Source organism: Scedosporium apiospermum, assembly GCF_000732125.1.
Source record: "Scedosporium apiospermum strain IHEM 14462 chromosome Unknown SEQ_SAPIO_0102, whole genome shotgun sequence".
In the NCBI taxonomy this organism is placed as follows: Eukaryota; Fungi; Ascomycota; class Sordariomycetes; order Microascales; family Microascaceae; genus Scedosporium; species Scedosporium apiospermum.
Window position 1 is genome coordinate 144,944 of NW_015971803.1, and position 23,290 is coordinate 168,233.

The window sequence follows — 23,290 nt, forward strand, 5'->3', positions numbered from 1 at the left end:
CAAGATTCGTCCATGATCGTCGCCAAACTACGCTCAACTTGTTCATCCGCCGTGGTCTCCGAGTCTCGGAGACCTCAGATCCTCACGGGAACGGGTAATCGAAGCCTTAAACTGGCCTCACGCATACACGTGCGCGATGAGACATTGCCTGAAGCGGCCAACGACCCAACTGAAAATGGAGTCACTCGCGCCAAAAAGTATCCCAAAATGGGCGAAATCAGACGATTCCGCAGCTCTGTTGGTTCCGACTTGATCCTGCTCGTGAATGTATCGAGTCCTCCGCCGGATGGCCAGCTTTCCGTCAATATATTAGGGCTCTCTTCCCCGCTCTCAGGACCTCCTCTCTGTAGCGGCTAAAGCAACCCGAACTTTTACTCCTTACCATGACCGAAGACGCTCTCACTATGTCCCAAGGAGCCTTTCCCGGCCGAGACTTTACCCATGGCTCATCCATTGCCCCCGCTTTCCCAACTGTTACTGCTGCCATCCTACATCATATCCTTACAATACCCGATGAGGTCGCTGCCATAGATCATTCGGCACGCGGACCTCGCTCGGTAACTTATGCTGAGCTCGGAAGACGCTCGATCCAGCTAACTCGACGTCTTCAAAATGGCGGACTTCGCTCCGGTGACAGGGTGCCACTGGTGGCTAAACGCGGCATTGAGATGATTATTGGTATCATCTCTATCCTCTGCTGCGGAGCACAGTATGTCCCTGTCGACGGTAAGGTGGTGGCAAAGGAGACTCTTCGGAGGGTGATCGAGCAGTCAACGGGCGATCTGGTACTATGCCTTGAGTCAACCAGGCGTCGTGTCGAAGACCTCGCTCTTAGTGGTTGCAAGGTAGTCAGTATTGATGGCCACGTTGGCGAAGCGCCGAACATGGATATTTGCGCCTTTGCCGAGGAAAGCCTGAGGCTTGTGACTCCACAGAGCGGGTGCTATGTCATTTACACATCAGGTATATCTCCTCTTCACTACCCCATTCATCTTAGAATCCTCTTGTATGGATAGCGCTCACCGGCCACTGTAGGCACGACTGGGACTCCAAAGGGAGTTGACGTAACGCACGAGAATGTCGCAAACCTTGTCTGCTCCTGCCCCGGAAACCTGGGCATAAGCCAGGGGGTTCGGGTAGGTCAAGTGTTGAATATTGGCTTTGATATGGGTAAGTGCGATAATGACACGGCTCATTATTTCATGAAACTAACGGTGCCTGGTAGCGGCATGGGAAATCTTAGGGTGCCTCAGCAATGGTGGAACGCTTGTCTTGCGAGGATCTGACTGGATGGAAACACTTCACGAGGTACCGAAAGAAAGAGACAATTTCCACGGTGAAGGCAAGGGCTGACATTGAACACTGCAGATCGACGTTCTCATTTGCACGCCATCAATCTTGTCCAAATATCTACCTGAACAATTCCCTAACCTCAAAACTGTTGCCACTGCCGGCGAACCGATCTCAATACAGTAAGCAGTCTTCTTACCTGAGAAAGCGGAATTGCCTTTGCTAATAAATCGCCTCCGATAGACTCGCGGACCGATGGGCTTCGCACTTGAGGTACTACAACTGCTGCGGTCCAACCGAGACCACAATTGTCAACACAATGCAAAGGCATATAGCGGGACAACGTCTTTCCATTGGAAAGCCCACACCTAACAATCGAGTATATATTCTCGATGACCAGAAGGCTCAATTGCCAATCGAGAGGCCGGGGATCATCTGGGCTGGCGGGAAAGGCATATCTCGAGGATATGTCGGACAACCAGAACTTACTGCTGAGAAATACCTACCGGACATGTTCGCCAATGACGGGTTCGTGATCTGCAAGACCTTTTCATGTAGAAAACTGGGCTAACAGTATACAGAACAATGATTTATAACACCGGCGACGTCGGCATGTGGAAGCCGGATGGAACGATAGAAATTCTTGGTCGATGTGATGACCAGGTGAAAGTCAAGGTATGTCACACCTGATGAGATCCTTGGCTGGTGGAAACTGAGGCTGACACCAAATCACAGGGATTTCGAGTAGAACTAGACGGCATTGCGTCCTGTCTTTGCGCTGCTCCTCAAATTACCAAAGCAGTTGTGATCTTGGTTGAAGGAGAGCTTCACGCGTTCATTCAACCCAAAGGCTGCCACGTGCCGACGATTCAGGAAAGCGTCAAGTCGAGCCTGCCATATTATGCACGGCCTTCCCACTACCATGTGCTTGAGTCCTTCCCATTGACTCCGAATGGGAAGGCGGATAAAAAATCTTTGAGGCAGCTCATTCAGGATGGCGACGACTCGGATGAGACGACATCTGCATCTAACTTCTCATCCACACAATCTACTCGCGATTCCCGCACCTCGGAGTGTGCGACATCAGTATCAATGACTACCTCTGTGACAGAAGACAAGACCACACTTGACGGCCCAGTGCCAGACAAGGATCTTCCGCAGCCACTCAGAGGCTTAGTGTATCGACTATTGATACCTTATCGCTTCCTCTTTTCTACCGTTTGGATCGCCAACGTGGTAGCGCTTATTCTGGTATACACCTATGACTACAGTCGCGAGTGGATTGGGAATATGGTCGCCATCAATTTGGTGATTGCGATTCTTATCCGGCAGGATTTTGTCATCAATGCGCTCTACACGGTATGCTGCTCAGTGCCTAAGAATTGGCCTCTCTGGATTCGCGCTTCGTGTGCAAAGATCTATCACCTGGGCGGAGTCCATGCGAGCGCAGCTTCCTGCGCAAGCTTGTGGCTCCTCGCAGCCAACATTAACGACGTAGTCTGCTTGTCTACTTCCAAGTGCTCAGACTATCCTCGTCATTCGCCCGCCTTCATTGTCCTATCTTGGACTCTTACCGCGTTGTTCTTCACCATGATAGGATTCGCGTACCCGCCGTTTAGGAAGACGCATCACGACTTTTTCGAGAGGTGGCATCGGTTTGTGGGCTGGACCATGCTCTTCCTCTTTTGGGCCCAAACTTTCGTGGGTATTCATGATACTGCCAAGGAAAACGCCGTCTCATTCGGAAAGGCCCTCCTTGGTACTGTGCCGTTTTGGTTACTGTGGGTGGCGACGGCAAGCATTGCGCTCTCATGGTTCTGGCTGCGCCGAGTGCCCGTTGTCTCTGAGGTACTCTCGGATCATGCTGTCCGCCTACACTTTGACTATTCAGTACCGGTAAACGGGAGCTTTACAAGAATATCTTCCCGGCCACTCCTCGAATGGCACTCGTTCGCGACCATCCCAGCACCGAAGCCACATGGGCCGCCCCACGACCCACAGCAGTTCCCAGCTGGTCATTCCCTCATGGTTTCCAACGCTGGAGACTGGACGAGCTATTGCATCAGAAACCCACCCACGCACTTGTGGGTCAGAGGAATCCCAACATGCGGCGTCATGCGCATCGCCACACTCTTCAACCGCATCGTGGTTGTTGCTACCGGCTCCGGGATTGGTCCTTGTCTGGGACATATTCAGGAGCCAAGCTGCCCTACCCAAGTGCTTTGGAGCACCCGCGACCCAGAACGGAACTTCGGCTTACCTCTCCTTGAGACCCTCCGAACAAAAGCTCCGGGTGCTACAATTTGGGACACCGCCAAACTAGGCAGGCCTGATATGGTTCGGCTTGCTTATAACATGGCCAAAAGCTTCAATGCTGAGGCTGTGGTTGTTATTGCAAATGAAAAAATCACGAAGAAGATAGTCTATGGCTTAGAGACAAGAGGCATCCCCGCGTATGGCGCCATCTGGGACAGCTGATGAGATGACAGTTCCGTAGAGAGCAGATCGAGAGGGAAAGGCTACCTTGGGATGCAAAATTATGACGCGGAGGAGGGATAGAGGAGCATGGCACAGGATCTGATAGGCAGTAACTGCAATGGGATATATATAAGCGAAGCCCTCCACTGGTGCGTCGAGTCTTGAAGTGGACATGTACGTAGGTATGTGGCTTGACACTCCTGAATCCATTGGTATGCTTAGCATTGGTTTCGAATCCTGACCCAGCTTGCCAGACGGACCGCAGGTGGCACTACCTACGCGAGCGCACAAGGGTACCCCGTCGCCTCTGAATACTACTTTGCCCTTTCTGAGAACAGAATTAAATAGCTATGATCACTGAAGACTCAAAGAAAGTTAATATTATATTTTGACCTTGAAGAACCAACATACGGCTGCCTGGTGACAGTAATTTGGACTGGGATCCGATCAAACGGCTGCATTTTCGAAGTAATCCGTGCCCCGGTTCATGAAGGAATTAAAATTAGTGCCCTCCCCACTCCTTCAAATTCACTCTACCGTTGTTAGAGAATGCCCGTTATATCCTCTCCGTTCCTTGTCTAGGTCTCGGCCTCTATCGCTACTAGTTTCGGGGTCTGTGGGGCCTGCAGGCCGGACTTTTAAAGGACACCATCACCGCTTCGGTGCTTTCGATGGCCAGCTTCACTCTTCCGTCACTAGCACGGGCGACTTCAAACTTCTCCCTTCCGTTTTTGACGAGCCTGCCATCCGTGTAATTCCAGCTTTGTCCGGCCCACTGGATCCCCTCGTCAGCGCTGGCTCCATCCCCAGTCAGGCGTCTGATCTCGACACGATTAACCCGGGACGGCACCTCGAGGTTGATTCTTTGCGAGGGCCTCGTATACGGCGTGGTCGAATTCCACTCGTCGTAGTTGATAATAACGTAGCGCGCGAGCTCTCCAGCCTCGTAAATACCGTAGGCGGACATGTTCCACGGGAGGCCCTCGATAGGATAGACTTGGACCTCGGGATGATGGCCCACGACGTCAGCGGCGAATATCTGGCCGTAGAGGGGGGGGCGCACATAGGGATCACGGCCGTCACGAGGGACAGGGACCCAGCCAGTATACCCGAACGTAGTCCCTTGGATGAGGTTATAGCGGGTAATGTTCGTGGCCATGCCCATGAGGAGATGGTCTATGAGCCACAAGGCAGAGCCAAAGACTCCCTCAATGTGGCCCATATTAAGGTTGTACGAATTGCTATTTGTCTCGCCAAGAACAAAAGGCAAGGGCGGATCGTAGGAGCGGCAGAACTCGACGGCCTCTGAGTATTGCGTTACGTTACCCGAATTTGCCGTGTGGTTCATGTACGAGTTCTGGAGGCGTACCCACGGCTGATTGCTGGCTGCGTACTGGTGGTAGGAAACAGACTTGACATGACCCTTGGAGTCGATATCGTGCTTGAATGCATTTTGACTATGGGGAAGTAGGACAGTTGTTAGTATGGTGTTGCCCGTCTCTGTTGATCAAGAGATGGCGCGTTTCCACTCACACACTCCATTCTTCATGGCTAGCCCCAGCAGTGGTAAGAGTTTGGAAGAAACGTGTTTCTTCCAGGCCGTATGGATTTCCTTTCAAAACCAGCTCCGAGACGGCATCTGCGTATTCATTCCACTCCCGAACGTACTCGGCCATCGTGTAGTTCTTATGCCTATGATTGAACCAAGGCATCAAGTTCGGTTCGTTTCCAAGCTCAAAGCTCTCTAGGAGCGCTTTGACGTGCTCGACAACTAGCCCGGCCACTTTGATTGCGTTCTCCAGGCCACCTTCAACGCCGTAGGTGTTGCCGAAATTGACTTGCCAGGACCAGCGGGAGCCGGGAAAGTTGAGGAAGCCGTCGAAAAAGGCGGGTCCGATAAACACCTTATCAGGTATGCCATACTCGGTTGTAGAGCTTCCTGCAGGGTCCCACCAGTTATAGAGAGCTATTTCTTGGGATGCATTGTACCAAACACGGTCGCTGGGTGTTACATAGAGCAATATTAGCGCCTGCAAGTTTGAGGCAGTGCTTATAATTGGGCGAGAAGTATGGGAAAGGTGGTCACGTCCAGGACTCACGTCGAGGTACCGCCAACACGGATGAACGGGTGGGCGCCGGTCTTGGAATAGAGGAGATTAAATATGTCTCGAGAGAACAGATTGGGGTGCGTCGAGTTGCCTTGGCAATTGTTAGCTCTTTTTTCCCTCTTCCATTATCAAAATGTGAGATTGAGGGCTCACCGCAGAAGTCCGCAAACCAGTGAGCTGGGAACGAGAAAGATGCGAAGTCATGCGGCACGACCTGTGAAGCTCCAGCAGGCACGGTTTCAGGCGATGTCACGGCGAGGGGTCTATTCACGTTGACCTTGTGCCCTTTGGCGGTGGCAATGCCGGCTAGGGCAATCGAAGCAGCCGCGAGAAGGGAAGACGAGAACACCATGATCGGTCGTGATATGGGCAGAACTACTAGAAGGGTCTGTTGTTCACGATTAACACTTCTTCATGAGTGCGAAAAGAAGGAAAATCACCTTCCTTATATACAGGATAGAATTTGGACAATACTAGCGGTCTCGCTACATCTTAATTCGAAAAGCACAACATGGCTCACCTTCCAGCGCAAAGGTCTATGCCGCCTTGGGCTATCTCCTATTTACACTAGTCGCTAGCGCTAACCCGTCGCGTGCAATTGAATGGTAACTGAATCTTTTCTTGTTTGCGGGCATGCCACTTTGTCTAGTGTGGGTGACATGGACTCGGCGGTGGCGGCCAAGAGGCAGAAAAGCTGCAGTTCATCAAAGCAGAAACCAGCCCTCGCCGTAGCGTACCATTGCCCCAAACTTCCCCGCATTTTAATTACATCAATGCTCCATGGGGTCTCCAAACTTCCCTGTGGGAAATTACGCGACTGGCACCCTTGCCGTCACTCTCGAATCCGGTGATCTTGGTGATCTTCGTGTAGGAGCTCGCACCGGAGCTCGCACCGGACTTCGCATGGTGGGCCTCAACTGAACAGATCGGTAGCTTAAGATTTGATATCCAATGCCGGGGTTATTAGGCTCCTTGGACTATGAATTATGGGCCAAGGTGCTGACGTAGGCGACGTGGCTGGCCTATTACTCCATCTCAACTGCGAAGTCCTCCAGGCCTCAGAAAATTCCATCGCTTTCTTCCGACGTAGTACATACCATACATAGTATAACATACCGCCCTCGATCTCGACAAGAGGGCCGAGATCCAAGACCGCACCCCACAAGGTCCCACAGGACCCAGTTAAGAAGAATGGCTTTGAGAGGTTCCATTGACCGCTAAGAAAGGAGTTCCCGATGGTCGGTCAATGTCAGTTAAAGTGAGAACGGCAACACTGCTGCGTACTTTTACGTCGCTGAGGGTCCAGTTGTTCCGCCATAAAACCGACACAGCTGCACACCCGGGTCGGCAACTTATTCTTTCGACTTTCCTTCTTATGTTTGGCCCCCTATTCCGCTCAACCTGTCTAGACTCTCCAATTCACCCTTCTCCTGTTTTGGTTCCAGCGAAGCTCCCGGCTGGAGGAACTGTGCCACGAGTCAATTCCAGAGTCATGGCAGACGACCGCCCAAACTTCCTCGTCATCGTAGCGGATGACCTGGGTTTCAGCGACTGCGGATGTTTTGGTTCGGAAATCTCTACGCCGAACATAGATGCCCTCGCTTCTGACGGCAATTCGCTTCGGTTTACCAACTTTCATGTCGCCGCAGCCTGTTCACCTACGCGCTCAATGTTGATGACTGGTAAGTAGGGGCAAAAAGAAAAAAAAAAAAAAAAAAGAGTGAATATTCTTCGTCGTCTTTAAGATGGACAGGCTCTAATAGAGTGCCTTTTTCCGGCATATATAGGAACGGACCACCACATCGCAGGCCTCGGCCAACTTCAAGAAATCACTAGGGCATCGTCCGCCCATGCTGGCCAGCCGGGTCACGAGGGCTACCTTAACGAACGTGTCGTTGCGCTTCCGGAACTCTTATCGGACGGCGGCTACTTCACCTGCATGTCCGGCAAGTGGCACCTGGGCTTAAAGCCGGAACACCATCCCTTCCAGCGAGGGTTCAAGAAGTCGTTTGCTCTTCTGCCGGGGTGTGCGAACCACTACGGTTACGAGCCGCAGTACGATGACCCGCGCTCGGAGCCGGATAAGTTCTTCGAGACTGCGACGCGAGCCCTTCATGCAGAAGATGACAAGATCCTGGGCAAGCTTCCTAGCGGATTTTACAGCAGCGATGCGTACGCCGACAAGCTTATTGAGTACCTCGAAAACCGCACCGAGGAAGAAAGGCGCCAACCTTTTTTTGCGTATTTGCCATTCAGTGCCCCCCACTGGCCTCTGCAGGCCCCCAAGGAGGTCTGCGACAAGTACCGGGGCATGTATGACGACGGACCTGATGCCTTGCGGAAGAGGCGGCTGGAGAAGCTAAAGGCCATTGGCATGGTCGACCCTGGAGTTATTCCTCATCCAGTGGTTATCGCAGGTGGAAAGCCGGAGAAGTGGGACGAACTCCCCGAAAACGTGCGCAAGGCATCAAGCCGCGCCATGGAGGTGTATGCCGGCATGGTAGACCGCATGGACTGGAATATTGGGCGTGTTCTCGAGCACCTCAAAACGACAGGCACGTATGACAACACACTCATTTTGTTCATGAGTGACAATGGGGCTGAGGGCGCCAGCTACGAGGCTACCCCTCTCGTCGGTGACAACATCATGGCCCATATCGAAAAGTACTACAACAACAGTCTGGAGAATATTGGAAGGGCCGACAGCTTCGTCTGGTATGGCTGTCGCTGGGCACAGGCTGCAACCGCGCCTTCACGCCTTTTCAAGATGCACTCGACAGAGGGAGGATGTAGAGTACCGCTCGTCGTCAAGCCTCCTGCGCGCCTCGTGTCTCAAACAGCGGCTAGCAACAGCGTCATTACCGATGCCTTCTGCACCGTTATGGATATTGTCCCCACGCTCTTAGACCTAGCGAGACTCAGCCACCCTGCTACTTACAAGGGACGTAAAATCGCACCGCTACGGGGCCGCAGCTGGGTCAACTTCCTCTCCCTCATCCACTCGACCGACTCTCCATCCGGGCGCCACGGCATCCACGGCTCAGACTACGTCATGGGCTTTGAGATAGCAGGGTCAGGCGCATTGCGCCGAGGGGACTGGAAAATCACCTTCGTCCCGGCGCCCAAAGGCCCGCAGAAGTGGGAGCTGTTCAACATTATGGACGATCCCGGTGAGATAACCGACCTCGCGGAGGAGAGGCCGGAGCTTCTGAGCGAGATGCTGGCACTCTGGGAGGAATACAAAAGTGATGTTGGGGTCATAGGAGTGGCGGGAGAGTATCCCCAGATAATTCAAGGGAAAGGGTCAGTTTTTGACGAGATGGATGACCCATATGCGTGGATTAAATACATCGGAAAACCAGACATTACACCGGAAAGGCTCGAGAGTGTGGTCCCCAAGGTATCGAGCATATAAGGAGATAGATATATATATCGGCGCTTCAGTCTTTAGTCTTTAGTCTTTAGTCTAGCTTACCCGTCCGGATGGCACGGGAGATTAAATGTAACAAACGGTGGTAGTTCGGATATTTCAGACACATCCCAGGTCAGATAATCATACATGCCATTTGCCGTCCTGATATAATCTTCCATCGATGGTTGTGCTCCTTGAAAAGAAGCACTTTGCAAGGATGCTTGGACTTCTTCTCCCATGCTCAAGCCTTCGGCGCTATTGCCACCGCCGGTCGGAGGCTGTGTAGCTATTGGGCTGCGGGGAGGCGGGGATATTCCTTGATCTCTAGGAAAGCTGGTGTTCATCCACTGATCCATCGCAGGCATGGCTAAGTTCGCGCGAGAGGTATGAGTCGGCACGGGCTGTTGCATTTGACCTGGTATGGCAGTATTCCCAGTGGGGTCCGGCGACGATGAGGCAGCACTATTAGTCGCAATTCTCTGCCGCTTGGCGTTCACCTCAGACTGAGCCTGACGGAACGGAGCGATGCTTGACAAGTGATTTATCGCAGCGTCGCCGGTAACTTCTGCAGAGTAGGTGGCGGAACTGTCAAGGCGAGCGAGTTAGTCAGTCCTTGTTCACGAAGAATGCCGGCCACTCAAAGGCAAGGGGGTAGGTGGCGAAAAGAAAATCCGAAAGTCCATACGATGTAAGTCCTCCCCATTCTTCCGCGACGTCTTGGAACCCGAAAACCGCGCAAAGGGGTAGCAGGGTCCGAATCTATCCACCATTAGCGCTAAAGCAGGCACAATGGGACAATCGTGAATCAAGGATAACACGCGAGTTACTCACATATGGACTCCGACCTTCTTTTCCAGCATGCAATAACTCTAATAGCCGTAAGTTCGTCTTCAGGTTATGTCTGGTAGTCTCCGCCGACTGGGGGCAGTTTTCCGCCGTCGCAGAGTAGATGATTTGGATCTTGGCTGATTCCATGGCAACACTAGCGCAAAAGGGCTCATCAAAAGCGGCGTTGCCGTGGAGTAAGCCCTTCTCAATGATACCGGAGACTTCGTTTGCGTGGAGGCGGCAGCGCCTCTGCAAGTCCGATCGAAACTCGACGGGAGCGTTGGAGAACGCCTCGGCGAGTGGAAAGTTGAAACCGGCCAAGGTTATCCTGGTGAGGTCAACTATAGCACCGTGATATATCAGATGCAAAAAGACAACTGCCCCGATTACATGCTGATCGTCGTGCATGTACATATTGAGATCTGTTAGGTGAAATCTGGCGGGGAGGTGCATGTAGAACAATTCTAGCTGCTGTAATGCTGTCCTGAATGGAGAAGACGGCTCCCATATACGAGAATCTGCGGACGGTGTAGTGCGGATCAGTCTATTACGCCGTGAGCCAACTTTTCTAATTTTTTTTTTTTTTTTTTTTTTTTCCCAGTATCCGACGCATTCAACGAAATGGAAACAAGGGAAAAAAATACCTGAGGACCATGGATCGCAATCGAATCAAAATGGTCGAAAGAGCGGGCAGGTCTAACTGGTTTATTATAGGTAGCATATCAGGACCCTCAAAGTCGGTAAGAAAATATGGAGCGGAATGGCAAAGGGAAAGAAAGTCTTGGTTAGAGCAGGGGAGAGGGATTCGGGGGAAGTCATCACGCCACAGAGAGTGTTTATCCACGCCGGAAGAAAGTAAAAGGTCGAGATGGACGCATGCCCAGGCGAGTCTATTTTCCGTCTCGTGGGTCAGGCGCTCACTCGGCGTGTCCGAGGCTACTGGAAATCGCGATGGTGTGTCAAACCCAAGAAGACGAAGAGATCGGAATAATGAGCCTGAGAGCGTAAAGGCTAGCGCATGTTGGTCCGCTTTGATACTGTACTCGCAAAGAAGCACCATTGTCTATATGACAGGATGGTCAATACGGCGATTTGAAGGTGATACGCGCGAGCTAGTGAGCCCAAACAGGAGACTCACCATGACATGCTGGACTGTCGGGACATGAGCCTCCAAGAGCACTTTCTTGCGGGCATATTCGGCCCACGCCTCACCCGGCGTCGGGGCCCCTGCTCGTTGTTCCAGAGTTCGGGATCGAATCGCATCGGAAAGGAGAACACTACAGGAAAATGTCAACTCGGATCGCCAAGGGACAGACAGTTCCTGCATGTTCAGGAGGGCAAGGGGAGGACGAAATCGACCTTATACCGAGGGCACATATAACGTATAACAGAGGCTCACCGTAGTCCTGAACAATACTGTCGCGAGCCAGGGCGTGCAAAAAAGAGGGCTTATGAATGAAAGACAAGCAACGTAGAGGATGGACTCGCTCAAAGTACGCAGCGATAAGGTGAGATCTCAACACAGGGTCTTCAGGTAGCGTATCCGAATATAGCCTTTAATCCCCAAAAAAAAATATCAGCAGAAGTATCGAACGGCTAGAAGTTCCAGCAACCGCGGAAACAGACAGCAGCGATGAGTAGGACACGAGCAAAGGTCAGGTTGAAGGGTGATGGGGAGAGGCAGGTCCAGAGGGAAAGGAGAGCTATCGAGTTCGAGTGTCAAGGATAAGACTCACTGCTCAAGGTGAATCTTCAGGCCACGAACTTCGAGGTACAGCGGGTGAATATTGCGCCCGGGTGAGCTGTCAGATGGATCAGCAGCAACAGAAAGGTTGCTACTACCGCTGTCCCTATCATATTTGGTAGCATATACACAGTCCAGTCCCCTTAATATGCATCTCTTGCAAGAAGGCCTCGTCCTAGTGCAATGATGTTTCAACCGTCGGCACGGCTCGCAGGAACCTATGCGGCGTTTCTCCTTCCCAGCAGCCCTGAAAATCTCCTGCGTCGACTGGAGCATCTGACTCCTGGAGAGACTTTCATGGTCATTGTCATAGCCTGGACACGAAACACCGAGGCGGATACAATTACGGCAGGCGGGAAGCGCCCTGTCACACCGGACCTAGATAGCCAAGATATTGTGAGAACAGGGTGCATGTTGACTGACATTTAGCAGGGAGGGCCGGGAGATGGGGGAGATGGACCACGTACCTTCCTGGACCGACACACGATACATGCTATGGATAACAGTATGTCAATAGAATGTCCATGTTGTCCACGTCAGAGACATCTCGAGGACGAGACACACATCGCAAACGTACCTCTTTGGGCCTTTCGGCCCTCTGCGGGAGACTCGGATGACAGCTCCATACCAGTGACCCATGGCACGAGGTGATGGACCCACGGGAACGCTGACAGGCGGGCTGTGGGTCTATACTCTGCAGGAGACCGTTAATTAGCGTTGCAATCCGGGGAAGAAAGGTCAAACGGCAAGCTCCAAATCTTCAGATGGAATGCTGAACGCCAAAGAGAAACCAGCAGAGGTTGTGCAGGCATCACGATCACGTGAGTATCATTTGATGCCTACTTCGGAATGCCGTGAAAACTGAAAACATGGAACGCCTCCACTTGCCAATTTAAGTTAAGCGTTGCCTGACCAGACGGACATCGCTGGGCATCGCAGTTCGCACCACAACTCGCACCGGATCTCGCACTAACCCCCTCGCCTTGGGTCAGAGCCTACACAACAAGACATCACTGTGGCGGGACTGTGGAATGCACCCTAGTCACATCCCAGCTTTAGTTTGGAGCTCTATTCCTCAATGGGGCCATATAAAGTCGCAAAAACCTGGGGAAATGCTGAAATCTGGAAATGGGGAAATGGGGGAGTGGGCCACCTCCAACTTTCTCGTTTGTCCGTGTGGTGGAAAAGCGAATAGCCTCGACTACCGAACTCCTTTTTGGAGTTCAGATATAAATATCCTCGTGGCCGTGGTGTTCGGCAGCCTGGAGATATTCCGTGGTGTATCTGATCCTTCCTTTGATGATATTCTATTTCTCCCCAACTCGCTTCCTCTATACTTCCTAAGACGCCGTGCGCCCTGTCGTCTCGAGAACAAAACGCGTTTGCAATCACCAGCAAGATGGCTGCCACGGCGTCCCAGACACCACGCGACATGCCTCTCATTCAGCGCTTGGGCCGCCTCAATGGGATGCTCGGTTTCCTTATGTTGTATGTCATCACTCTTCCATTGATGGCCCCGTCTGTGGGATGTGGACGTGCTGACCAAAATTGCTCCAGTTACATGGCAATGTGTGCCTTCAATTTCGGATACGACGTCGGTATCTTCTCCGGAGTGCAAGCTATGAACAGTTTCGGTCGCAAATTCGGCGAGTACAATGAGGCGAAAGGCAGATGGCAACTTCCGGGATGGCTGTCGTCAGTAATGACAGCTACACCGTTCATTGGTAAAGCTCTGGTACGCAGCAAGGCCCCAATACATAATACTGGAATTCTTGGTGGAGACTAATAACGTCAAGGGTTGCATATCGTGCGGCTGGATCGCTGAGAGATGGGGCCGCCGCGCTGCTATCTTGGGCCTCTGCATTGTGTCCTTCATGTAGGTGGCGTCATCTTCCCTCCGTCATTCTCTCCGCCATTCTCTCCCCAATTCCCACCCCGCCAAATTTCCGAGAGCATCCACACTGACTCATGTCGCAACAGTGGTGTTACCCTGCAGGTCGCCGCAGTCGATAGAGCCATGTTCACCGTCGGCCGCATCATCACTTTTGGTATGACGGGAATGGCCATCGTTGTCGTACCCATCTACCAAGCCGAGACGTCTCCAGAGATGCTCCGCGGCACTTTCGCCTCGACAATCCAGCTCATGATCATCCTCGGACAGGTAGTTGCTACTTGCGTCACGTACGGCACGAAGAATATTGATAGCGACCCCGGATGGCGCATTCCTACTGGCCTGCAGCTTATTATCCCCGCGATCATCTTAGCCCTGCTGCCTCTTGTCCCTGAGTCACCCCGTTGGCTATTAAGGCGCGGCAGGCGAGAGGAAGCCACGAAGAACTTGCGCAAGCTGAGGCCCGGAGACGGCGATGACGAAATCCAGCTAGAGATCGAGGCCCTGATATATATAAATAATAACGAGGAGAAAGGCACATGGTCCGAAGTGTTTAATCGGACGAACAGGGTTAGTTGCTGTTTACGCGTCAAATATGGCCGCCGCGCTCCCCGATAAAACCCACGTTAAACTTCCCTCTTTCACTTGCTTCACTTTCACTCACACAAACATTCCACAGTCTCGAACCGCCGTCGCAGTGCTCGCAATGTTCGGCCAGCAAATCACCGGCCAGGCTTTCCCCTCGCAGTACGGCGTGGTCTTTTATCAATCTCAGGGATTCGGCGACAAGTCTTTCTTGTTCAACATTATCCAAAACATTCTCTCGCTCGTAGCCATTTTCTTTACGTGGTCCTTTATCGATGGCATCGGCCGAAGGCCGATTCTGATGGTCGGAGGCACACTCATGGCCCTTTGGCTATTCATCCTCGGCGGAATGGGCTCTTCCAGCAACATCAACTCGGCGGGAAAAGGACTGGTGGTTGCTTCTGTGATGCTGTTCCAGTTTTTCTTCAACTTATCTTGGGCGCCTTCGTACGTGGAATTTTTTTTCCGATTACAGCGATTTAACCTATCGGTTGACCTTTTTCTTTTTTTCTGACAAACCCTTTCATTGCAGGTCCTACGTCGTCTTGTCCGAAGCTGCCGCTTCACGCCTAAAGGAGAAAACCAATCTCCTAGCGAGTGTTATTTCAGTTCTAACCACCTTCGTCACGTCCTTCACGATCCCGTATCTTATCAACGAGCGATACGCGAACCTCGGCGCCAAGGTCGGATTCATCTACGGTGCCATCAATGTCATCATGGTCGTCCTGACTTTCTTCTTCATCCCTGAGCTCAAGGGTCGTACTCTCGAGGAGGTCGACCAGCTCTTCGCCAGCGGCGTCCCTCTACGCAAGTTCGGTTCCGTTGAGACCAAGAGCGCGCAGACTCTCTACCAAGATGAATTGAAGCAAAAGTCCTCATACGTAGAATCGGAAAAGAAGGCAGCGGAACTTGTTGAGAAGGTTTAGAGAGTCTATCAGGATCAATAATTCTACTTCAATCCGCCTGGGAACGACAAGAAAATTAAGGGCAACTCTAATCAACTCCAGGATGTTCCAGGAACATCCCTGGTTCTGTGTTCCCAGATTCAATAATACTTAGCCACGAAGTTCTATGTTCTGCACTGGACTTGTCATGTTCAACAAGCATAAGATTCGGGTAAAAAAGTGGCAACACAATACATCAGTTTAATATAACAGATGGCCACAATCAATGGCCGAGGATAGTCAATTCTGCTTGTAGATATGGAGTGAGGCCATGCCACTTGCTCTTGCGCAACAGGACTCTTCGAATAACGGGGAATTGCTGTTACTCGTGAAGTCTATTTTGTGAATGCCTACCAGGCTACTTGTGGGGACGCCCGTAACTATTTTATGATCATGTTCTCCCCTCCGCAGCTTTCGAGAAGTTATTATAGAACTGACCTCGACGGTTGTTTTCCATTCCCAATTTAGCATTTGCTCTTACAACCTTTGCATCGTTATACATACACACTTTAGGACCCGGGAACCTTATCAAAAAGGGGCTAGGTATTTCAACTATACAGAATGAATATGCATGCTTAAATGAATAGTGACCGCTGACATAAAAGTACAATATCGGTTCCTCTCGAACGATGAATGCCAATCAAGGCTTCCTCCCATAACTAGTTTCGCTGCCGATATTTACATCCGCTTCTAACAAGGGAACCACCTTCGTCCGGCATAGGAGTTTATATCCCACATATAAAACCAACCAAAGCATTAAGCTGATGTAACATGAAAAGAAATCACTAGTATTCCACTGGATGAATACCGTGAAGCCGACGGTAATAACGATCAACGAGCTCATAAACAGACCGTACCAAGATAAATATGGCTGAAGCGGGGCGCGGTAGGGCAAGATTGCCCGGTCGATTTTCTGGGCCTTGAGAATGCTGAGGAAGCGGACATGGCACACATTAATGCCAGCCCAAGTTACCAAGGCACTCGTGGAACTTATGTTAAGCAACCAGGTGAAGACCCGTGTTCCGTTCTCGGAAAGATTGAGGAGCCCCAAAAGACCTAACAGAGAGCATAACGCGACTGCGACATATGGCGTGCCATACCGGTTCGTTCGCCTGATAAAACTCGGAGCAAGTCCCTCTTCCGCTAAAGCCACAAGGATTCGACTGCTGGAGTAGACATTCGAGTTCGCTGCTGAAAGAACCGCGGTCAGAAGGACGGCGTTAATGATATGTGGTAGGACGGGGACACCGGCCCGTTGCGCAATAAGGACGAGAGGAGATGCAGATGCGTCGGTCGCGTCGGTCTTTAAACCCTCGAGGTTGTAAGGAAGGTTGATCCCAACGAAGAAAACGGCCGCCAGGAAGAGAACGAAAATGCCCCAGAATGTCCAGCGGATGGCCGAGGGGATGCTCTTCTCCGGGTTTTTCGTCTCGCCAGCGCCCACTCCCACCAGCTCAGCACCTTGGAAAGTGAAGGCAGCGGTAACGAGAACTGCCCAGAAACCAACAAACTTTCCAATCGCCCCTTCAACCATGTATTCCGCAAATGGACCGGGGTCTTTCCAGTACTTGAAGCCGATGTACCCCTCATCGCCAACGCCGGCATTCACACAGATCGCGAAAATAATAAAACCAATGACGGTGATGACTTTAATACTGGAGAACCACATCTCGATCTCGCCGAACCAGCGGACTGGTAGAAAGTTCACGGCGGAGAAGATCACCCAGAAAACCGCGATCCAGATGGCAATACTTAGGCTATGCTGCCAGTACTGGATAATGAGACCCGCCGCTGTCAACTCGAGCGCATAGGTGATATTCCAGCTGAACCAGTAGGTCCAACCCATAGAAAACCCAAGGGCCGGATCAACGAGCCGAGTCGCGTAGACCGTGAAGGACCCAGCGACGGGCATGAAAGCCGCCATCTCACCCAGACTAACCATGACCGAAAAAACCACGGTGCCGATAAAAGCGAAGGCGATGAGAAGTGAGACGGGGCCAGCGGTGGCAAGGGCGTTGCCAAGACCAAGGAAAAGGCCGGTTCCAATTGTTCCTCCGATGGCGATGAACTGAAGATGGCGGCTTGTCAGGGCTCGCTCAAGACCACCCTCCCCGGCCTCGACATCCTCCTTCGACCGCTCGGTACTAGCGCCTTCCCCAACATCGTAATCGCTCTTAGATCCCGGAATTCTACCCGAAGATGTCGGGTCGGTTTTTTCTGAAAATATTGCATTAGCCATTGAGGCCAGGGGTGAGATTGTCGTCGGTGGGGCTCTGAAAACGCAGCTCAGAACTGAGAAGTCAAGGGAGAGTCGAAAGGCAGCAACGCGACAAGAATGAGGAGGCTGGGCCCTGTCATACCACGTTCATCATATGGCAATAGAGAATTGATCAGCACACAAATATCGAGCCCGGAGAAATCTTGTATCGGCCATTATGTACAATGGAGTGGGCATGGGGGCCACGCCTGGCCGAGTGGCCGAAATGGGAAGGACAGTGGAGTGGCGATGTGCAAATTTTTTTTTTCTCGCCGAGCCATCCCCGTATTGTGGGAACTTGCTAGCTTAATCCACTAAAAGATAGGGCTCAAAACCAATTAGCTGTTATTTACGAACGGGAATGGGTCCAAATGGAATATTCCATCTTTTTTTCCGGTGTCATCCTGCCCTAGGGGCTCGGTTCTCCAGATTCCTTTTGAGATGGAGTGTCGGTCTCCCCGGCGTCCCGGATCTGGGGGTGGCTGCAGGAGAGACGCCAGCGGGCTTGGCACAACAGTGGAAGATGCCTCATGCCGAGGACACTAAATGTCGAAAATACTGATGTGTTCGACAGTTCCAGCTCGCCCCCAAGAGCGTTGTCTCTCAAGTTGTCGTTTGGGGTTGTGGGTCGGCGTCGGTGAAACTGGAAGATTTCTTACATTGAACGCTTCCGCCAGACGACGGGACGTGAGCACTTAATTCCTGGCATTAGAATCCCCTGTCGCAATTCAATCGATTGCACGTCTCTTTCGGCCGCCCTTAGCCCAGGGCCAGTGGGGGACCTGCGTGTAACGTAATAGATTAGGTCAAGACAAAACAGCAATCTCTCTGAATGGTATTCATCTATGAGATTCTGGTAAGACTTTCGAACTTTCGATTAAGATTGTGTATAGCGTTAGAAATGGCTCGAATAACCACAGGGCTTCCCTGCTTCCCTAGGTTTACATCCATGTAACTGCGGGTCCTTAAGATGAGGCACTCGATTCATCGATATCCGGGGCACCCTGGAGACATGAGCACCAAAGAAACACGATTGACTAAAATGGGTCGTCTGCCCTGCATGCCGCATATAGACGAGATAGATGGAGACCGACTACCTCGAAGAGGAATTTTCGCACACTGGCATAGATGAGAGCCTCGTGAGGCTTTTGTCAGAATCATACCAACTGATGACAAGAACGGATGCTAATCCGAATCGAGTGGATACGTCGTATGATACTACTCTCAAGCAGTCAGGGGTTACTCTAGAGACTGGGCGCTCGCTTTTTCGGTTCGTTTTTTTACGAAACTTGGGCTGATCTGGTGGGATTGGGATTTCACTCTTTATTTGACACGAGGGAGCGACCCCTCCGCCATCTTCTAACGGTGTTTGAATTGACATCTTACCTAGATAGGGCCATTCTTGAAGGAGACGTGGTCATTCCCTATCGCCATGTCGTTCCGGTCGTTGTTGATTAGCACATTGGCGTTTTGATAGCCTAGATATAGCCCCCTCTCTCCCACTCTGCGGGTCCGCGGGGCAAGTGTGACTAGTGCTACCTATTATATATCCGCCTCTTGTAGTGGTGAATTATCCCACGTGCTGTCATGGGTTGCTAATTCAAATAGGGTGTCGATTCGATTCGATTTGCAGAATTATTTTTGGGAGATGATCAGAATACAGTATACTGTATTAATAGGTAGGCTTGCAGATATCTCAGTCTTGAATGATTTTGTTCGTAAATCTAGCAATCACTCTATGTCTATAATTACCCAGTCTGAAATACAGGAGAACAGGATGCGAGTAAACTGCGTATGTGCGCGAGTTAATCCACGATCCGTTCCTCGTCGACGCTCTCAGCTTCTTTTGTCCTTTCTTGCTCAATGTTCTTGAACAAGATTAGAAGGCCGATATCATAGCAGGCCCGCAAGCTCCCAGCGCAGACAAAAGACGTCCAAAACAAGCCCCCATCTGCCAGCATTCCGGTCACGAAGGGTCCAATACTCTGGGCCGTCGTCCTTACGACGTTGACTAGACCCATCATTGCTGTTCTCTCCTGTGGCAGGACAATAGCAGCGACGAAGGCTGAGCGAGGAGCAATACTCATGCACTGCAGGCCAGAGCGTAGAATGAGGAAGAGAACCGAGAAGTGTACATCGTTTGGAACTGGGATAAGGGCCAGAAACAATGCAGACGGTAGGTGCGTGAAGACCATTGTCTAAGTAAACAAGTCAGAGTTGTAAGTGCAAAGATATTTTGAATAGGGGTATGGTAGATGGAAAAGCAGGATTTACTTTGATGTTGCCATGACGTTTAGCCAAGGAAGACGCCAGAATCATGGCTATCGCACCGATGATCCTTGTCACGAAGAAGATGGAGCCAAGTTCGCCCTCTTCCAACCCATACCGCGACCGGAAAAAGAATGTCACCCAAGCTCTAAATCTCCAAGTTAGTATGACAGCGCGCCGTAGTAGAAGCAATGAGTGAGCCACTACTCACAGCGGAGCTAGACCCGTCGCAAAGCTATCCAAAGCAAATAGGAGGCAGAGAGTAGATATAACTCTGACGCTCTCCTGGCTGATCGTGGGTAGCATTGGCCCTTTGCCTGATTTGATAGGCACCGAGTTCAATTCTTCTTCCGGCGTGACCTGGCCGAGAAGAGGCGTGGATTCCGCCGTATTCCCGGCACCGCGACTTTGAGGCCCTGCTTTCTCTGGCCCACTCAATTCGACCGAATCACTGAGTCCGGAAACCAAGAAAACTTTCGCGAGCCCGACAAGAGCATAGCCACAGAATATAGCTCTATACCCATCAATGAGTTGCCACCCTAGGTTCGTGTGTAGGTAATGGATAGCCCAGCCGCAGATAACTAGGCCAAAGGCAGACCCGATGGTTCCAGACACATTGTACCATGCATAGACATCACTCCTCGCGCGCTGGTCGGTCAGGTGGGCCAGCGTGCTCTCCTCTATGGCCCGGAATGGACCGGTCTCACCTCCACTGAGATACATGTCCGCGTCAACCACAAGAACCTCGGATGAATTAGGCAAAATAAGTGCTTACTTTGGACTGAGGATGCCGAAGATGGCAGCCATGAGGAGAAACCAATAATTCTGTGACAAGAAAAAGGTAGTGCCGCTAACTATCATCAGCACTGCGCCCATGCGAAGAACCGCTCTGCGGCCCACACTATCGGCGAAGATGGCGAGCACGAAGCTGATCAGAACATCACCGACTAGTGTTAGGGTCATGAACAGTCCAATGCGCGTCTGAGACACGTGGAGCTCCCGGAGGAAGGCGACCAGAACCAGGGTCAAGGCGCCATAGGCGAACATTCGTGAGGCGCGCAATAGACATATCAACTTCACATCACCCGGAGTCTGATAAAAAGATACAAGGCCAAGCTCTTCGAGGCATGAGCGCGAGACCGTGAGAAAATATGCATTCCAATGTTCGCTTATCATTGCTGGAATATCCTCCTACACAGAGAGGATGGTAGTTGATTAAGAACAGATGCACTTGTTACTAACTGTCTCTTAAACGTCAAAGATATCCCGTGTACTTGTATTAATGTGCCTTAATAATTAATATCGTGAAGCATGGCGGGGGAACAATGTCGTCACACGCAAGCTGTGTTCCGTCATCGGAAATCAGGGATGCCTTAACTCCGAAAGTCCGACCCAACGCAGTTTCGGCTTTGGCTTCCGACGCGAAGGAATTCTTGAATTGGAGACGCGGCGAGACGCTAAAGGGTTTATTTGAAGAAGATAGCATTCTACCAGGCCAAATCACAGCTGATACGGATCTCTCCTGGACTTTGGGCCCAAGACATGTCTTGGGGAAGGAAGAGAGAAGAACTTGGCGAGGGAAACCACCATTCGCCAATATTTTTTTTTTTTCTTTTCTCTTCTTCTTTCTCGGTCAGGGATCGACATTCCACGTTCCCAACCTCGTGAAGGGGCGAGACACAGCCCGCGTGGAAATGAAGAATTTAAAACTGGCAAGCGGTAAGACCTAAGCATTTGGTTAACTGGGAAAGCTGTGAGACGACTCCCAGTTGCTTTCTGAGGGCCGCTGGAATCCCTAATAATTTACTCTAATCACCAATGATAGTGAGATCGGCGGATTATGGATAGATCTATTTTGAGAGTCCAGCGCCCAGACCTTTTTTCCAACATCTCTATGCTTAGCCTGTGTGGTTTCCTCCAGCGATGGCCCAGTGGCTTGGATGGTTACCTGCTTGTGAGGATAATCATTTCGGTTGCAACCGATCGAGCATCCGAAGATGGCGAACCAACCCCTCCCAATAGTAGCCAGAGCGTTCCGAAAACAGCAATAAGATCGCTAAAAAACAGCTTAGCGCCTCAGGAATTGACCAAGTGCTACATAGTGGCGGGGTGGCTATTTCCGATCTGAAATATCCGGTGTGGATATTCGTCGGCTATATTTTCATTCCCGAATCCACCGTCACAATCAGCGGGGAACTTCTTTCAGCTGTCTCAAGGAAACATCAAGTATTCCTCAACCTTGACAACGTCAATGGCCGGAGAAGCGACATACCCTAGGTTATCCTCCACAGCATCCATACCGGATACCTCGAACCTTACAAGGGAAGGAGAGGTGGCAACGACACAACGTCGACGGGTTGGGAGAGCCTGCGACTACTGCAAAAGGTAAGTACAGTCATCGGTATAGTTGTTTACACCGCCGAATTCTCGTGTTTGTCACTTATGACCGACCTTCAACCTTTGGGGGTTGAGGATCAGTGAGCCGCACCAGCTCTCATCCTCCCAAGCATGTCCTGGGCGTTTGTACTAAGGATGTCAAAGGAAGAGGATACGATGCACCGGAGACCGCCCCTGTCAGCATTGCATGGCCGAAGGCATAACCTGCGAATACAAAGCACCATATCATAGAGGGCAGAGAAGAAAGAAACATTTGCAACCTACTAACCCAACCGTGTCTCCAACCGTTTCCCCCGAAAATAGAGCAAGATCAGCTACTCGAGTAGTGGACACTACAACAGCTCGCGACGAAAGTATACATACTCGAGACTCATCAGGGGCTTGCCAAGGGGGCGGGCACGGCCCCTTCGTTGGGGCTTCTTCCAGCCTCAATTTTCTATCACGTTTGCAAAGACGGCTTCGAAGTCAAACTCGGGCGAGCAAGAATGCCTCATCAACAGTTCTCACACGCGGCGACGCGATCCTCCCCGAGTTTGATGAGGAAAGATTTGCCCCTCCTCCACGAGAGAAAGCAGAAGAGCTATCAAGGATATACTTTGAGCTGATTTCGCCGACTTATAAATTCCTCCACCGACCTACCGTGGAGAGTTGGATCCAACAACTCTATGATCATGGCCGGATCTTGGAAGACCATGCAAATAGCAAGTATGCTGTCGTATTGATGGTGTTTGCCCGAGCGTCGCGATATCCTTACAGAATGTCAGATGAGTCTGGCCTAGGGACCGGGTATATTGACTCCTACAACTGAAAATTTTCTTCGAGTACGCTAATTATCATGTTCCATGCAGTGTTGAATACTTTCAAGCTTCTGAGCGATACTCGAGCCGAGAGGTGGAACCAGCTACGTTGAGTAGTGTCCAAGCATTACTCGGATGCTCTCTATGGGTTCTGTCAAATCAACGCTTCAATCACTGTTGGACCTTATTCGGCACAGTGACACGGCTCCTACTAGCACTTGGACTCAACCGCAGGAAAGCTGTTTCCGATACTAGTCACAGTGATCTAGTGCAAGAGGAATGCGGGAAACG

The 23,290-nt window shown here is 51.3% G+C and overlaps 6 protein-coding genes and 1 pseudogene across 6 annotated transcripts; 3 read left to right on the plus strand and 4 right to left on the minus strand.

Annotated features, from left to right (window-relative positions):
- Positions 1-383: 383 nt before the first annotated feature.
- On the plus strand, positions 384-3,768 carry SAPIO_CDS6328 (AMP-binding enzyme; the record flags this gene model as incomplete). Its single annotated transcript, XM_016788457.1, has 6 exons — positions 384-963; positions 1,036-1,136; positions 1,369-1,472; positions 1,534-1,818; positions 1,872-1,965; positions 2,026-3,768. 6 exons carry the CDS (start codon positions 384-386, stop codon positions 3,766-3,768), a joined length of 2,907 nt encoding a protein of 968 aa, XP_016641891.1.
- Positions 3,769-4,369: 601 nt separating this feature from the next.
- On the minus strand, positions 4,370-6,228 carry SAPIO_CDS6329 (Glycoside hydrolase family 79 protein; the record flags this gene model as incomplete). Its single annotated transcript, XM_016788458.1, has 4 exons — positions 4,370-5,225; positions 5,302-5,769; positions 5,868-5,967; positions 6,030-6,228. 4 exons carry the CDS (start codon positions 6,226-6,228, stop codon positions 4,370-4,372), a joined length of 1,623 nt encoding a protein of 540 aa, XP_016641892.1.
- Positions 6,229-7,368: 1,140 nt separating this feature from the next.
- Positions 7,369-9,291, plus strand: SAPIO_CDS6330 (Arylsulfatase; the record flags this gene model as incomplete). Its single annotated transcript, XM_016788459.1, has 2 exons — positions 7,369-7,558; positions 7,664-9,291. The coding sequence occupies 2 exons, from the start codon at positions 7,369-7,371 to the stop codon at positions 9,289-9,291; spliced, it is 1,818 nt and encodes a 605-aa protein (XP_016641893.1).
- A 56-nt stretch (positions 9,292-9,347) lies between these two features.
- On the minus strand, positions 9,348-11,443 carry SAPIO_CDS6331 (uncharacterized protein; the record flags this gene model as incomplete). The annotated part of the gene is made up of 5 exons (XM_016788460.1): positions 9,348-9,873; positions 9,974-10,047; positions 10,120-10,457; positions 11,038-11,179; positions 11,255-11,443. The coding sequence occupies 5 exons, from the start codon at positions 11,441-11,443 to the stop codon at positions 9,348-9,350; spliced, it is 1,269 nt and encodes a 422-aa protein (XP_016641894.1).
- A 1,816-nt stretch (positions 11,444-13,259) lies between these two features.
- SAPIO_CDS6332 (uncharacterized protein) lies at positions 13,260-15,262 on the plus strand (the record flags this gene model as incomplete). The annotated part of the gene is made up of 6 exons (XM_016788461.1): positions 13,260-13,348; positions 13,418-13,595; positions 13,657-13,736; positions 13,841-14,321; positions 14,431-14,783; positions 14,869-15,262. The coding sequence occupies 6 exons, from the start codon at positions 13,260-13,262 to the stop codon at positions 15,260-15,262; spliced, it is 1,575 nt and encodes a 524-aa protein (XP_016641895.1).
- A 658-nt stretch (positions 15,263-15,920) lies between these two features.
- Positions 15,921-17,519, minus strand: SAPIO_CDS6333 (annotated as a pseudogene; the record flags this gene model as incomplete).
- A 1,823-nt stretch (positions 17,520-19,342) lies between these two features.
- On the minus strand, positions 19,343-20,852 carry SAPIO_CDS6334 (Uncharacterized protein; the record flags this gene model as incomplete). Its single annotated transcript, XM_016788462.1, has 4 exons — positions 19,343-19,735; positions 19,812-19,953; positions 20,017-20,517; positions 20,581-20,852. The coding sequence occupies 4 exons, from the start codon at positions 20,850-20,852 to the stop codon at positions 19,343-19,345; spliced, it is 1,308 nt and encodes a 435-aa protein (XP_016641896.1).
- Positions 20,853-23,290: the final 2,438 nt, after the last annotated feature.